At 43.6% G+C, this 14,340-nt stretch overlaps 1 protein-coding gene across 1 annotated transcript in view; it reads right to left on the bottom strand.

The window, feature by feature from the left end:
- PCSK2 (proprotein convertase subtilisin/kexin type 2) overlaps window positions 1-14,340 on the bottom strand; it is a 257,585-nt gene that overhangs the window by 66,027 nt on the left and 177,218 nt on the right. The window contains exon 6 of the mRNA XM_034641611.1: window positions 6,853-6,929. Coding sequence (XP_034497502.1) covers window positions 6,853-6,929 — 77 coding nt within the window. The remainder of the gene's footprint in view (window positions 1-6,852; window positions 6,930-14,340) is intronic.

The following is a 14,340-nucleotide window of genomic DNA, read 5'->3' as shown; positions in this document are numbered from 1 at the left end:
TTCACCCGATATGAAGTCATGTCTTGATTTTTAAAGTATGTTTGATGTGGGTCTTTTTTTTTTTCCAGATATTTTGGAATGTTAGTTTGTAGGCTAATTTTGAGTTGGAGGGTTTTTGTTTTTGCTTTTTTTTTTTTTCTTCCTTTTCTTTCTCTCTCTTCCTTTGGGCTCCTTTCCTGGTTATTGGTCCAATGGCTGTTTTAATGGACTCCTTAGTTCTGTATTCCACAGCCAAGGCTTATAATAGTGTTTTAGGGCTCTGTTTCACAGAGATATGGGAGCCGAGGTGGATTCATTCAGCAAGCCAGTGGACAACTTGGCCAGGTTCATGGACATGAGGTTCTAGGCTCCAGTGTCCCTAGGTCTACAGATTCTTACACAGCCAGAGTTGTACAGCCACTAGCTACTGTTTTTTCAGCCATCCTTTGGAAAAGGATACTTGAATGTTACATGTATTGGAGCTGAAATGCAGAGATCAGTCATGTTTGCTGGCTCACGTCCAGTGCTCTCTCCAGGGGTAAGTAAGCCCAAAGGTTTGGATAGGGGAGCATGTACAGCTGCTTCTGGGGAGAACCCCAGATCTGCTGGCAAGCATCCAGTACTTTCTGGAGAAGTGGAGAGGCTTTCCGTCTTTCTGACACTAGACGCTAGTCTCTTCAGTCTTCCCCACAGATCAACCTTGTTTCATGCATTCAAGCTGTATTTGAATATAACCCCTCTTTCAATCCGCACGGCAGAAGCACAGGCATCAGGCTGTGGCCAGAAAGTCTATCCTTGAGCTACTGTGTTCTTGACTAGTTTTCTAGTCTACTTTCTTGTCAAAGTCTCAGATGAGCTATGGAACAGCTGAGAAAGATGGGTGAGGTCATCCACCGTCGGGTCATCCATTGACTCCTTTGGCATAAACTCTCCTCATTTTCTAGCTAGTTGGAGAACCTTTGTCTTAGCTCCCCTAGATATCCCTTTACTGACTTTCACAATTATGTTTGTCGCCATTTAGGGAAGGCCTACCATGTGTCATGCTCTGAACCAAGTACCCTGTATGTGTGTCTCTCGTCCCTCACACAAACCTTCCAGGTGGAGTTTCAGGCCCATTTTACAGATGGGGAAAAGTATTCAGGGATCACTTAATCTATTCCAACCAATTAACACAACACTATATTTGTCCATCATAATCTACTGTATTTTTCCCCCTTAAGGAAAGAATTATCGCCACCCAAGGGCCATAAAGATCCCCCATATGGCATGCATAACATTAGTTTCCAGGGTGGAAATGACTACGCCAACATACACAGATTTCTTTTACAGTCTCCAGAACTCCCACCTCTGTGTTCTGTCAGGTTTTTTTAGCTGAGGGGAAAATGTTAAATAATGACGATTTGCCTAATCCGGGTAGGGGACCGGAAATTTTTAAAAAAGCAACTGTGTGGTATTTCACCAACGGCTCATGACAGCTCACAAAATTGAACTAGGTTGGATTTCACTGTGCTCGGTTTGGGTAGAGAGATAGTTGGTTGCAAGCAGAGGCATTTGAGCTCATATCGGCTTATGAGGTTGTCTCAAAGCTCACATGAGAGAAAAAGTTAGATTAGGTCTTTGAAAGCTCTTTGAATTTGATTAGCCAGGAGGTGATTTCAGAATTAGTTCATAAAGACAGGAGGGAAAGATGTTCGTCTATTTCTAAACCATTAAGTGTCACCTGGGTAAAGCATCCATTTTCATCAACGTGCAAATATCCAACCAGAAATGGTCATTTTTCTCACATGTTCTTTTTTGGCCTGTTGCCTAGCGTTCTTTAAAATGAAATATGACTTCTAATAAGAAAACAAGTTAACCACTGAAAATCTTTCCTATTTGAAGGTTTAACCAATGCTATCAATCAAGTGAGCTCACGTAGAGATCCATGTCCCTCGGCATCCGTTTATCTTTCTTCCTCCCCTCACCCCCGTCTTGGTGGCTTGAGTAATAAATATCTTCTCTCTCCCTGAATTTATAGTAAACCCTTTGTGGCCAGGAATTGCTTCTAATCCAGAATCCCTTACTCTTTAGGGCTTATGAGAGAGAGCGTGCGGCCCCATTGTGATGCCCCATAAATTCTGCCAATGGCAGGGATGACATTTCAGTGGCGAACGCTTGTCAAAGAAATGCTATGCAAGAGGGATTTTTATGGAAGCAGCACGGTAGTGGAATACAGATCTGCGATGCGTCACAAAACATTGACCTAAAACCGAGCAAGGCCGGGAGATTATTGACAAAGCGTGGGCTGCAAACCTTGGAAGAAGCAGGCCCCTCTAAAACGGACAGGTGTCAAGGCCACTCAACACGTCCGCGTGGCTGAGGTCTGCCACCCATCCATCAACCAGCCAATCAACATGCATTGAGAGCCAGCAAGGAAGAACACATAATGCTAAATCCCGATACCACACAGGACATCGGTTATATCTATATTGCCTGTTACCGATGTTCATTAAATGTGGATTATTTTCTACCTTTTTGTAAACTGGGTTACCCCTACTACTACTATATTATTATTTTGCTTGGCTGTCAGTATTTCTCTGATTGCAAGCTAGGAGGAAATTATACTCCCTTTACAAATTTCTCAACTGTGTTTCAAATATATCCCTGGAGCTCGGATACTGCAGGTAATTATTAAATGGCTCACAGTAGAATAAATACACTTGCTCTGCTTAAAAAGGCATAATCCTACAAAATCAAATTAAGCACAGGGCAAGAAATTCTAATATACATATCTCCTAAAAGCAGTTCTGCATATGCATGAAGTTTGCTTTCATAAACAGTCCTTGGCTGGGAGCGTTGAATATGTTCTTGAAGAAATGTGCACTCAGAGGAAAACCAGTTAAGAAAGAAGTACGGAGGGGGTGATAGGCTAGTTTAAAGTGTGAGGAAAGCCCAGGAGAGACACTGCTCTTAAACTCGGTTTCCCGACCAGGAGAACACTTGGCTCACTTGCTGGGGAGTGTCCCTTGTAGTGCATTTTATTTTCTATTTCCTATAGCAATGCAAAGCCCACGATGGAGAGCTGCTGCGTTTTCCTGCCCAGCAATTGCTTCTGAGTTCTAAGCTGCCTTTGAGGCCACCAGTGTGGCTGGGAGAGCAACAGCAGCAAGCTCATTGCTGGTCAACATCCATCAGCCCTTTAGCAGAGTTTCGAGTTTCAGAGCGCGCCGAAACCAGCATATCTCAAGAGCCCCCGGGCTGCCCGGCAGAGATGGGTGCTGGACTGGGAGCGTATGCCCGGAGGAGAACACCTGAAGAAACCGGCATGCCCTGGCGGCTGCACAGCTGGCCAGAGGCTCATGCTGGACTGGTAGTAAGCAAAGCTCCAGCCAAAGGCAGGTGCTGAGCTCGAGACTCCCAGAGCCCCCGGGGTAACAGCACTCCCTGGGTGCAATGGGAGAAGGGTCCTCATCCACGCCTCGGGTCCAGTTTCTGACCCTATCACAAAATCTCTCCTCCTTTCTCCTAGCAACCTGTATAAACCATTCGTGCACACCTCTTCCATGAAGCCTGTCCCTGTCCCAGTCTCTAACTCCTAGCTCAGGTGTCCAGGCTATCTCCTGAACATGTCTGCACCTCCTGGCTCCCCTGCTCCACCTCCATTCACCCCTTCATCCCACCAGTTACCTTCATTCAAATCCTCGACCACATGCCGCCTCTTCAAGGAAGCCTCTCTCGGCTTCTCCAGCCAGAGATGATTTTGCCCTTCCCCGTGCTCTCCAAGGCGTCTTTGTTACGAGGCAGTGGATGCAATGGCCCCCTCACTGGTGTCAGATCCTGTCTCCACCACTTACTAGCTGTGTGACCCTGCATGAGTTACCTAGCCTTTCTGTGCCTCCATTTTCAAAATGGGGATAATCCTGGTAATAGCTACTTCAAAGGGTTATTTTGAGAATTAATTGAAGGGATACATGCAAAGCACTTAAAACAGTGCCCTGAACATAGCAACCATTCAACAGGCGTTAGCTTTCCTTGTGTTATTTTAGCCCTGGCTGTGGGCTTAGCACTGTGGTGATCTGGGTATCTGTCTCTGTTCCTAGGACATCTGGCAAGCTCCTCAGAAGTTTGCACACCAATACTAATAGTGTCATAAATGCCTAACTAAATTTCACCCTATGCTTTTTAAACATAGTTCTTATTATGGAAATAATCAGAGATCACAAAAGTAGCATGAAATCTCGGGTACCCATCCCCCATCCTAGGCTTTGACAATTACTAACCCATGACAATGTTATTCTCTGAATTCTCCCACTCATTCTCCTTCCTCCTGCCCTAGGCCCTACATTATACAGAAGAAAATACCAGGCAAATATTTCACCCAGAGGGAATTTTTAATAAGCGTATCCTACACTCATGGGAAGGTTGCTGTATTCAACGTCTCCTTGTGCCAGGAGGGAATTACCTCCAGGACAGACCCAACCTTTTGGACCACAGATCCTCCCAGTGCCGTGGGCTCGAACTTTGACCCACCTTCTTTCCAGAAGCATTGACAATAGTAAGTATGCTTTGAGAGGCCATGATTTGAACTGGTACCATCCGGTCTTTGTAATAACAGACCATGGAAGATGAGGACCTTCGAGCATGACTTGGTAATTGGGAAAAGCCCCATTGATGGGTCAAAGTGGGTCGGGTCCTGTGTCTTGCATCAGTGGCTTCCTAACAGGCCAGGATCATATGTGCCTGACTGATTAAACTGTGTCTCAGGCGACTGGACACTTGGGAATATTCACCACTGACAATGAAAAATTGTATTGCAGTAAGCCCTGATTAGTCCTTTTTAGAGGATTTTAGCCAGTTTCAAATTGAACTTTCAAGAGCAAGTTTGACGATGAAAGTATTTAAAATAGAAGCCATCTCTGTTTTTGTTTTTGACTTTCTTGTTTGTGTATTTAAAGACTATTCTTACAGCATATCCCACAGGAAGACTTGCTTGGGGAGGTTGTGTTTGGGTTCAGAAAATGGGATGTGCCCGGGTAGGGGTGGAAACCATTGTGTTGGTTGTATTTTTGTGCCTGAATCAATCCGTCCAAGATTAATTTCATATTTACTAGCTGCAGGGAGAAGGCAAGTGACACACCTATTGGTACTGCCCTGCTATCGTGTGGACGAGTGAACATCAGCCATGCCGAAGCCAGGCACTCCCTCTCGGTCCCTCTTGGTCCCTCTCGGTACAATGTTCCACACCACCATCACCAGTTATGTCTCGCCTCTGGCTTAGTGATATCTATTTGGTACCTTCACATCCCTATGTCTGGAAATGGTTTATTTGCTAAGGGTATGGCAGGATCTATGACTGTAAGTCACGGAAGGGATGAGATGCTTTGTGTCAGAAATTCTCAGACCTTTGGGAAACATCCTCATCCCCTAAACACAATTTCAAACACGCCTGATAATTTTAAAGCAGCTTTGGAAGTTTATAAAGAGCAAGCTGCGCTATTGGACATCAGCAACGATCTTTTTAAAATGTTGCAAATTTAATTTTTTTTCTTTATTCTTTTCTGTATTTTCTGTAGTTGCCAAGCCCCCAACCCATGTGCACTTCCTGCACCCCAGACATACTCTGGTCAACTTGCTAATTGTAAGGACATAGTCTAAGCTGCCTGGTCCACTGGGGACCCGTCCCTGGCCCCTCTCTGGCCATCAAGCTTTCTGTCTTTTATAATAAAAATGATGCTTATAAAAGAATGGTACAATTTAGATTTAGAAACATGTCTGAAGCTGGGTTCAAGCGTTGGCTCTGACACATACTAATTGACCAGAAATTCATGCAACCTTGCTGAGCCTATTTCTTTATCACTGAACGGAGAATGGCAACATTTATTTTATCTACATGAATTTGCCATGGGAAGTAAAAGTGATGTCCACATATTGTAACATTATTAATTGAAGTTCGTGTGTTCTCATGAACTTCACCCAAGAACATCAATAATAGGCAAGCACTAGGTTTAAAACCTAGTTGATTTTGAGGGAACCAGTCACGCATCTTTATTTCTTATAAGCAATCAACCATCTAGACAAGAATTTTACTTCGGAAAAAAGAAACTACATATTTACATGTTTAGTAGCAAGAGTGGCTGAAGAAAAGTCACCACTTTGGATGGACCATTGAGTGGGTTAACATGATAGGGATTCCAGGCAATTCTTCAAGCCCATGAGTTGATAATACAACATTGTATATTTGAAAGTGGCTAAGACATCAGGTTTTAAAAGTCCTCATCACAAGAAAAAGTATTTTTTTTGTTACTATGTATGGAGTCAGGTACCAACTCGACCTAATGTGGTGATCATTTTGTAAAATATACAAATATTGAATCACTATGCTGTACACCTGAAGTTAATAAATGTTATGTATCGATTGCACCTCAATTAAAAAAATACTTCAAACCTTTGCCAATAATGCTTACTGTTTCGTTGAAAGGAGCTACATGAGGTCTTAGAGGTTACAGCGGAAACGCTTTTCAAAAACATGTGGACACGGAGCAGAGGGCACAATAGTTGTCTTCAACAGGTCAAGTGAAATGAGCGTGTTTTAAATCATCTTGTGGTGGGTTGAAAAGGATTTCTTATTTCTACTTTCTTTTATCTTTAAGAAAGTGGCAAATGACTCCCAGTTCAACAGACGAAAATAGTCAAAAGACAATTTTAGGGGAACGTTGCCGTATCAACAAAATCTAAGAATTTAGAGAACGTAGCTGTGAAAGAGAAAAATCACAATATAATTTAGTGAAGCGCTGAGATGATTTTCTTGGTGATGTTCAAGCTTTAAGAACAAAGCAGAGTCAAATAAAACCCCCAAATCTAAAGTCCAAGCACAGCCCACGGGGCCCAGTTTACCTGTTGAACCAGTCGTCTGTGTATCGAGGGTAAGGATAGGGGTCGTTGCCGCTGAAGTCATAGCTCGCCTCGGCGTTCTGAAAAACACGAGGTGTCTCATTAGTTCAATCAAGCCAGACGCAGAAGCAAGAAACAATGCTGTGAGACACGTGGCTTCGGACTGACATAGGCTTGTCTCCTGTATACTTATGGGTGTGAAACCCCACCCGAACCCCTGACATCAGCACGATATCAACCTCATTTACTCATTCAACAAATGTCAGTAAGAGTCTAACATATGCCAGAGACTTTTCCAAATATGGGACTGTGGTAGTGACATCCGTGACCTCATGTAACTTACAGCCCAGTTGGGGGGACAGGAATCAATCAAACAATGAAACAAGTAAGTAGACAGTGACAAACTGGGAATACTCTTACACTCAACAGTATTCAGTTTGAAGCTTAAATTCTACGCATTCAGGGGCGCCTGGGTGGCGCAGTCGTTAAGCGTCTGCCTTCGGCTCAGGGAGTGATCCCTGCGTTCTGGGATCGAGCCCCACATCGGGCTCCTCCGCTAGGAACCTGCTTCTTCCTCTCCCACTCCCCCTGCTTGTGTTCCCTCTCTGCTGGCTGTCCCTGTCAAATAAATAAATAAAATCTTTAAAAAAAAAATTCTATGCATTCAACACCTCCACTTTTCCCATTGAGAGTCCTTCCTCCACAGAAATCAATTCCATTTCCACTTAAATCGTTTTCCATTTAGGTCTTCAGTTGATCAACCTTTGATTTTGGTCCATGATGGGAGATGATTAGGGAGTCACCTTTTGGTGACTAATCCATCCCTTCCTGCTTTCTTCTCTGCTTGCCTGGGATGCTGAAAATCAGAATACCATTTTTCTCTGCTTTGATTTTGAGTTCTGCAGTAAAGCTCCGAAGGTTTCCTGGTCCACAGTACACAGTGGGCTGGAAAGCACTGGGTTAGATGTATATTCCAGTGTGGGCACTTCTTGATTCCATGGGTCCTGAGGCATTTTCAAGAATTGTGCCCTTTTGTGAGGTAAAACACTTCAGTTTGCAAACCTGATGTATTAGTGGCATAATGTTTTTAAGAGCACGTTGATGAATTCCATTAGTTTGTGTTTCCATTTGTTGGATGACAAAGGGCAATTAGTCACCAGTAGTTGTAGTAATCAGAATTATAATACTGATTTATTTATATACATGTTGTGTTTGGGGTAGATGTCCCCTTGACAAAATTTAAAAAAATTTTTCCCAAGCTTTTATTTAAATTCCAGTTAATTAACACATGGTATATCAGAAGTTTCACATGTAGAATTTAGCGATTCCACACTTACATATAACACCCAGTGCTCATCACAAGTGCCCTCCTTGATGCCCATCACCCTTCTAACCCATCTGTAGTTACGAGTCTGTTCTCTCGTTTGCCTCTCTTTTCTTCACTCCTTTGTAATCTGTTTTGTTTCTTAAATTCCACATATGAGTGAAATCATACAGCATTTGTCTTTCTCTGTCTGATTTATTTCTCTTAGCATAATACTCTTTAGCTCCATCCACATTGTTGCAAATGGCAAGATTTCATTCCTTTTTATGGCTAAATAATATTCCATTGTATCTATAAGCCACATCTTCTTTATCCATTCATCAGTCAATGGACATTTGGGCTCTTTCCCTAATTTGACTATTGGAGATAACGCTGCTATAAACATCAGGGTGCGTGTACCCCTTTGAGTTAGTGTTTTTGTATCCTTTGGGTAAATACCTAGTAATGCAATTGCTGGGTCGTAGGGTAGCTCTATTTTTAACATCTTGAGGAACCTCCATACTGTTTTCCAGAGTGGCTGCACCAGCTTGCATTCCCACCGACCGTGTGTCCCTTTCTCTGCACCCTCACCATGTCTGTTGATCCTGAGTTGTTACTTTGAGCCACTCTGACCAATGTGAGATGGCATCTCACTGTAGTTCTGATTTGTGTTTCCCTGATGCTGAGCATCTTTTCATGTGTCTGTGGGCCATCTGTATGTCTTCTTTGGAAAGATGTCTGTTCATGTCTTCTGCCGATTTTTGGGGTGTTGAGTTGGATAAGTGCTTTATAGATTTTGGATACTAACCCTTTATCAGATATGTCATTTGCAAATATCTTCTCCCATTCTGAAGGCTGTCTTTTAGTTTTGTTGACTGTTTCCTTCACTGAACAGAAGCTTTTTATATTTTGATGAAGTCCCAATAGTTTATTTTTGCTTTTGCCTCCCTTGCCTCAGGAGACACATCTAGTAAGAAGTTGCTATAGCTGATGGCAGAGGTTGCTGGCTGTATTCTCCTCTAGGATTTTGAAGGATTCCTGTCTCACTTTTAGGTCTTTCATCCACATTTATTTCTGTGTATGGTGTTAAATTTTTTAATTTAAGAATTTTGGGGGCACGTGGGTGGCACAGTCGTTAAGTGTCTGCCTGCGGCTCAGGGCGTGATCCCAGCATTCTGGGATCGAGCCCCACATCAGGCTTCTCTGCTAGGAGCCTGCTTCTTCCTCTCCCACTCCCCCTGCTTGTGTTCCCTCTCTCGCTGGCTGTCTCTCTCTCTCAAATAAATAAATAAAATCTTTAAAAAGAAAACAATTTTGGGCCTTACTGAGGTATAATTGAAACACTTCACAGTGTAACGATCTTGAGCAAATGCAGACACCTGTGATCACATCACCACGACCAAGGTGCTAAAACACGTTCATCACCTCCCTACATTTCCTTGTGTCCTTTTGTGTCTGTGTGTTATTTTTGATTTTGCCTTGGCGAAAACCTTTAACATGAGCTCTATCCTCGTACCACGGTTTAAAGTACACAATACCGTATTGTGGGCTGTGTTACACGGCACAGCTCTAGAACTTACTCATTGGCATAACAGAAACTTCACACCCATTGAAAACCAATTCCTCATTTTCCATCTTCCCCTACCCCATTCAAAATTTGGACCCATCCTTGTATCTTCAGTGTTGAATAAGCTTATCCTTTGTTCTAGAATCTAGGTCTTCCTTTAATACCTGGGCATCAGAGAGGACATCCTTCTGTCTCCTCTGGCCTTAATTATTGGCTGCAAATGATCTGCTCCTCCTTCTCCCCTTAGAGCCCAAACTACTCTCTTTTACCTTTTTAAAGAGTTTAATTCTCAATCTGGTCTATATTTCCTGTTTCTGGGAGACCCATTCAGATTTGGGATGTTTTTTGTTTTGTTTTGTTTTTTACTTTTCTTGAACTATTTGGATTTCAGTTCTTTTGAGGGATACTGTTTTGAAATAGTAACTATGTTCAGTTACCCCTAACCTTCTCTACATTTTTGGGACAAGAGCATTCTTAGGTAGCGTTGGATAAAGGGACAATTTTTGGGACAAGAACATTCTTAGGTAGACTATGGAGAGAAATCCAAGTTAGTCTATTTTCTTTTGGGTTTCAAAGCTGAGGTTGAAACCTCAGCAATATATTTGGAAGACTATTTGCTAAGCCTGATTTGTTTCTCCATAGAAGAAGAGTCGCCTGGTCTAAGGCAAGTTGAATGGAAAATTCAAAAAGCAGCCATCGTGGGACCCCCAGAAGGGCGTGGAGTGCTACCTGTTTCTTCTGAGCTGTGTTCTGGAGCGGGAAGGAGGTATGTTGGAATGTCCAACCTTGGAGAGGTCTGGGACTCATCTTAGAACAGGGGTATTTTGCTACTGGTCAGCAGGGGCTCTCAGGGGTGTCTTAGCTCAGGCACTTGGGGTGGCCCCACCCTGCGTTCCTCTGACCATCAGTATGGAGCAGCAGGCAGCAGAAATATTCTGTGGGAGGCTGAGGGTGGTGAGAGGGTGATAGTGAGAACAAGCTGGCCTAGAAATTTCAGGGGTCAGGACACTGAGGATCCAGGTTTCAGGCAGGATCCTCATGGACTGACAAATAAGGCCAGTGGGAATGGGGGTGCAGGAGTGGAATCTAGGGGTACAGATGGTGAGACACAAAACCCAGCACCCCTGCGCCCTTTCCTATCCTAATGTTGTGCTAGCTCTTTGAGGCTCAAGGACAATCCTGGAGACAAGAGGGTGGAGGCAACACCTGAGTTGACCAAGGTCAAATTCTGCCTTGAGTGAGCACAATTAGGCTGGACAGATAGAAGTTAAATTCCATTAGATAAAAGAAAAGTTGGAATTTTCTGCACCTCTGTGTTTGCTGCCTGATTGCCTGGTTCACAAGCTTTTCACCCTGGTTCACTTTTCTGGTGGATAATCATTACCCGTGGTCTGGGCTGAGGCCTCTGGGCTCCAACCTGGTTCTGGAGAAAATCGCTTGCCCTGGGGTGGGCAGGGGCTGGAGAGGACACTGCACAGATCTCACAGCAAAGCTTGCAACTGAGAATCCACGAAACTCTGAGACCATTTTTCTAAGAAGGGAAAGAGCACGTATTGCCTGGGGTCAAATTCCCCTGTGAGTGTGGAGATGGGTGGTGACTTACGAACTCTGTTTTGTTGTCTTTTAATTAATTTGATGACCAATGCTTAATTCCTTGTGTAACAGTCTACCCTGAGTGTTAACGAAGGCAAACAGTGGTGCTTGTTTGGCTGTAGGTCTTTTGGCCAAAAATCAAATGGTTTATAGCAAGAAAGAACAGTGAGCAATTTTTTGTAAGCATTCTGTTTATGCTTTTATAGCCAAAACCGAATCATTTATGGATTTGAATTACAATGTTGTCTTCCACAAAATTATTTGTGTACGCGAATAAATTAAACTGGCCTTGAGTTATGCTGGAATTTTCTAAAATAGCCATTAAGGTGGACATTTGGGGGAAGTGGTGTCTCTGTAAATTTAATGCTCCGGTCGTCCCACGCTAAGCCAGTCGCTTGTTTTGGTTTGAATTCTTCCATAACTTCTTTTGCAAATGCATTAGTCTATTTTCTTGCTTTAGAAAATACTAGCTGTTTAGTGAACATAATTTAATCATTGATGATTCAGGATCAGGATGATTCAGAGTCATCACGAAGAACTTGAATTATCATTGTACCATCGTGCAGAAAGTGAGAAGACTGGACTGAATCCAAACTGACCTCAGGGCTTCCCTGGAAGTTATTTCTCGAAGAAACTTCTGATAATGGCTCATTTCTTTTATAAGAGTTGAGTGCAAGAGGAAAAAAAAAAGCCCTGTGGTATTTAATAATGCTAAGGCTTAATTTCTGAATATTTGAATGCGTAGTCAGAAATCAAGACTAGACTAGCCCATAGAAAGGAACTTTAATGATTATGACTTTGGCTGTTGTTTGTACTGTGCATGTTTGCATCACATGATTGCTTGCACACTAAGCTAGGAAAGGACAGGAAGTTACTTATTTTCAAGAAATCTTTTTACTTCTTCTGTCCGAGGTGGTGCCTTTGTGCAGCTCTCAGAGTCACAGGCTGACAGATGGCATGCGTCGGATGCCAGGGCTGTTCTCCCTGTGCACGCCGGTGGTGAACACAGTGGCAGCCATGCCCCTTGCTTTAACACTTTCAGAGACGCTTCTAAGACCCCCAAGACTGAACCTGTTTCTGGTACTGCCACTCTTCCTCCCCAAATCTGGATTGATGCCTCTGGGATCCGAGAACTTTCCTTGCTGGGTTGTACACAACGAATGTGTCTGCAGGCATCAGCTTGGAGTAGAGAAAAGGAGAGAGGCCTTCAAATCAGGCAGATCTGGTTTCAAACCTAGGCTGTTTGGTCTTGGCAATTTTCTTGCTTTCTGGAAACCACAGTTTCCTCATCTTTAAAATGCAGATGATCAAACTGTGAGTACCCTGGTTGCTGTGAGGATAAAATGCAGGAACCGTTGTAAGCTAGCAAGTGCACTGTCCAACAGCATGGGCATTCTCTCACCTCTGATTTCTTCTTCTGTGTCCTTTGCTTTCTTTGATCACCTATAACAAGAGTCACAAAATATGGCCTTCTACCTGTTTTTGTAAATAAAATTTTATTGACACACAACCATGTCTATTTGTTTAATTGCCAATGGCTGCTTCCATGCTATAACAGCAGACTTGTGACAGAAGCCCACAAATCTTAAAATATTTACTACCTTTTAGAGAAAGACTTTGCCAACTCTTCCCTGTCAGCCTAGGCTTCTTGGGTTCCCAGGCTGCCCTCTGAGAGCCTGCGGCCTACCCTATCTCCCCCAATCCTTGTCTTCCTGGGGCCCCTTTGCTCTGAGACATACCTGTCCCATGATCCAGTCCTTCTAGGTGGGCTGCACCTGCTGAAAAGGAATCTGATATCAACCAGCCTCACTACACTGAAGTTTACCTCTCCTGGGTCTCATGGTGGGTCCTGAGGTGTGACTTTGGTCAGAAACGGACAGGGGCTCTCATGGAGGCAGAGGAGAGCATCCGGCTGAGATGGCGGGGAAGCCCCACCTTTGTTTCCACCAACTCCGTCCATCACTGGTTGAGGGATGCTTCTAGGGGCAACAGCCCTCTAGTTCTTTGTCTTTCCATCTACAAGTGTCCCGTCTGGGCCCGTGGTCAGAACATCACTCTAGGCAGAGAGCCCCAGGCGCTTGCCGTGAACAGCCCTCCAGCACGCAGAGGTGATCGCCAGGTGAAATGGGTACATATGGTGTGTGCCGCACAAGGCCTTACCCATCTTTCATTTTTGTGATGCTGCACTGACATTCTTATAATACCAAGCTTTTGTAATAGGCCAACACAGTTAACATGGGGGGCCGCTGCTGCATGAGTGAACAGATATTTTTAGAGCACAGAGGAGCAACCTCTGTGGTCTGATTACAAAATTAGGAAATTGGTGTCTTTAATCAGGGCTGCCATGGACAGTTGCTCAGGTTGTGCCTTGCATAAGGGCGTATACCCAAGGGGAGCAACTAAAGGCTACACTGGACTCCATAAGCCCCGGAGTGAGGCTTTAAAAAATAATTGGCCAGCCCTGGGGGGTTGGTACTCTTTTCTCATTTGTTTGCCCAGAAGGAGGGTGCTGTTTTGCAACTCACGCACCAGGAGGGAGTGCTTTTTCAATTTCACACAAATGCGTGTAAGTATGACCACATCTATGAACCATGGCAAGAAGTAGATCTCCCTAGCTACCATCATATATAAGCTCAGACCTCAAAGAAATTGTACTAGGGAGATAAGATGTCCCCTGTGAAATGTCAGGTAATATCAGACTTAACTAATATCTCAAACAATAGGAGAATTATGAGTAAAGCACGACATATGATTAATCACCAGTGAGATTCCAACAGCTATAGGAACTCAGAACAAGAGAGTACATCCATCCCATTTGTCCCTTTATTCTGGCTTCTTCTTTCCCTGAAGGCGTTTAACCAAATAACCCAGCTAGGAGCTATGTAACCGTATTAGCTGAAATTGCACTGTGCTCATGGACTAATGAAAGAGAAATGAGCTTCCCCAGATAGACTTGCAAACTGCAACCATATTGCCCCAGAACAAAGCTCATCTGTATGGAAACTGAGCAGCAAAATAGCCCAGTCCA

Source organism: Ailuropoda melanoleuca, chromosome 13 (assembly GCF_002007445.2).
Source record: "Ailuropoda melanoleuca isolate Jingjing chromosome 13, ASM200744v2, whole genome shotgun sequence".
NCBI lineage: Eukaryota > Metazoa > Chordata > Mammalia > Carnivora > Ursidae > Ailuropoda > Ailuropoda melanoleuca.
Note: the sequence above shows the minus strand (reverse complement) of the source record. Positions and strands in the feature narration are given on the sequence as shown.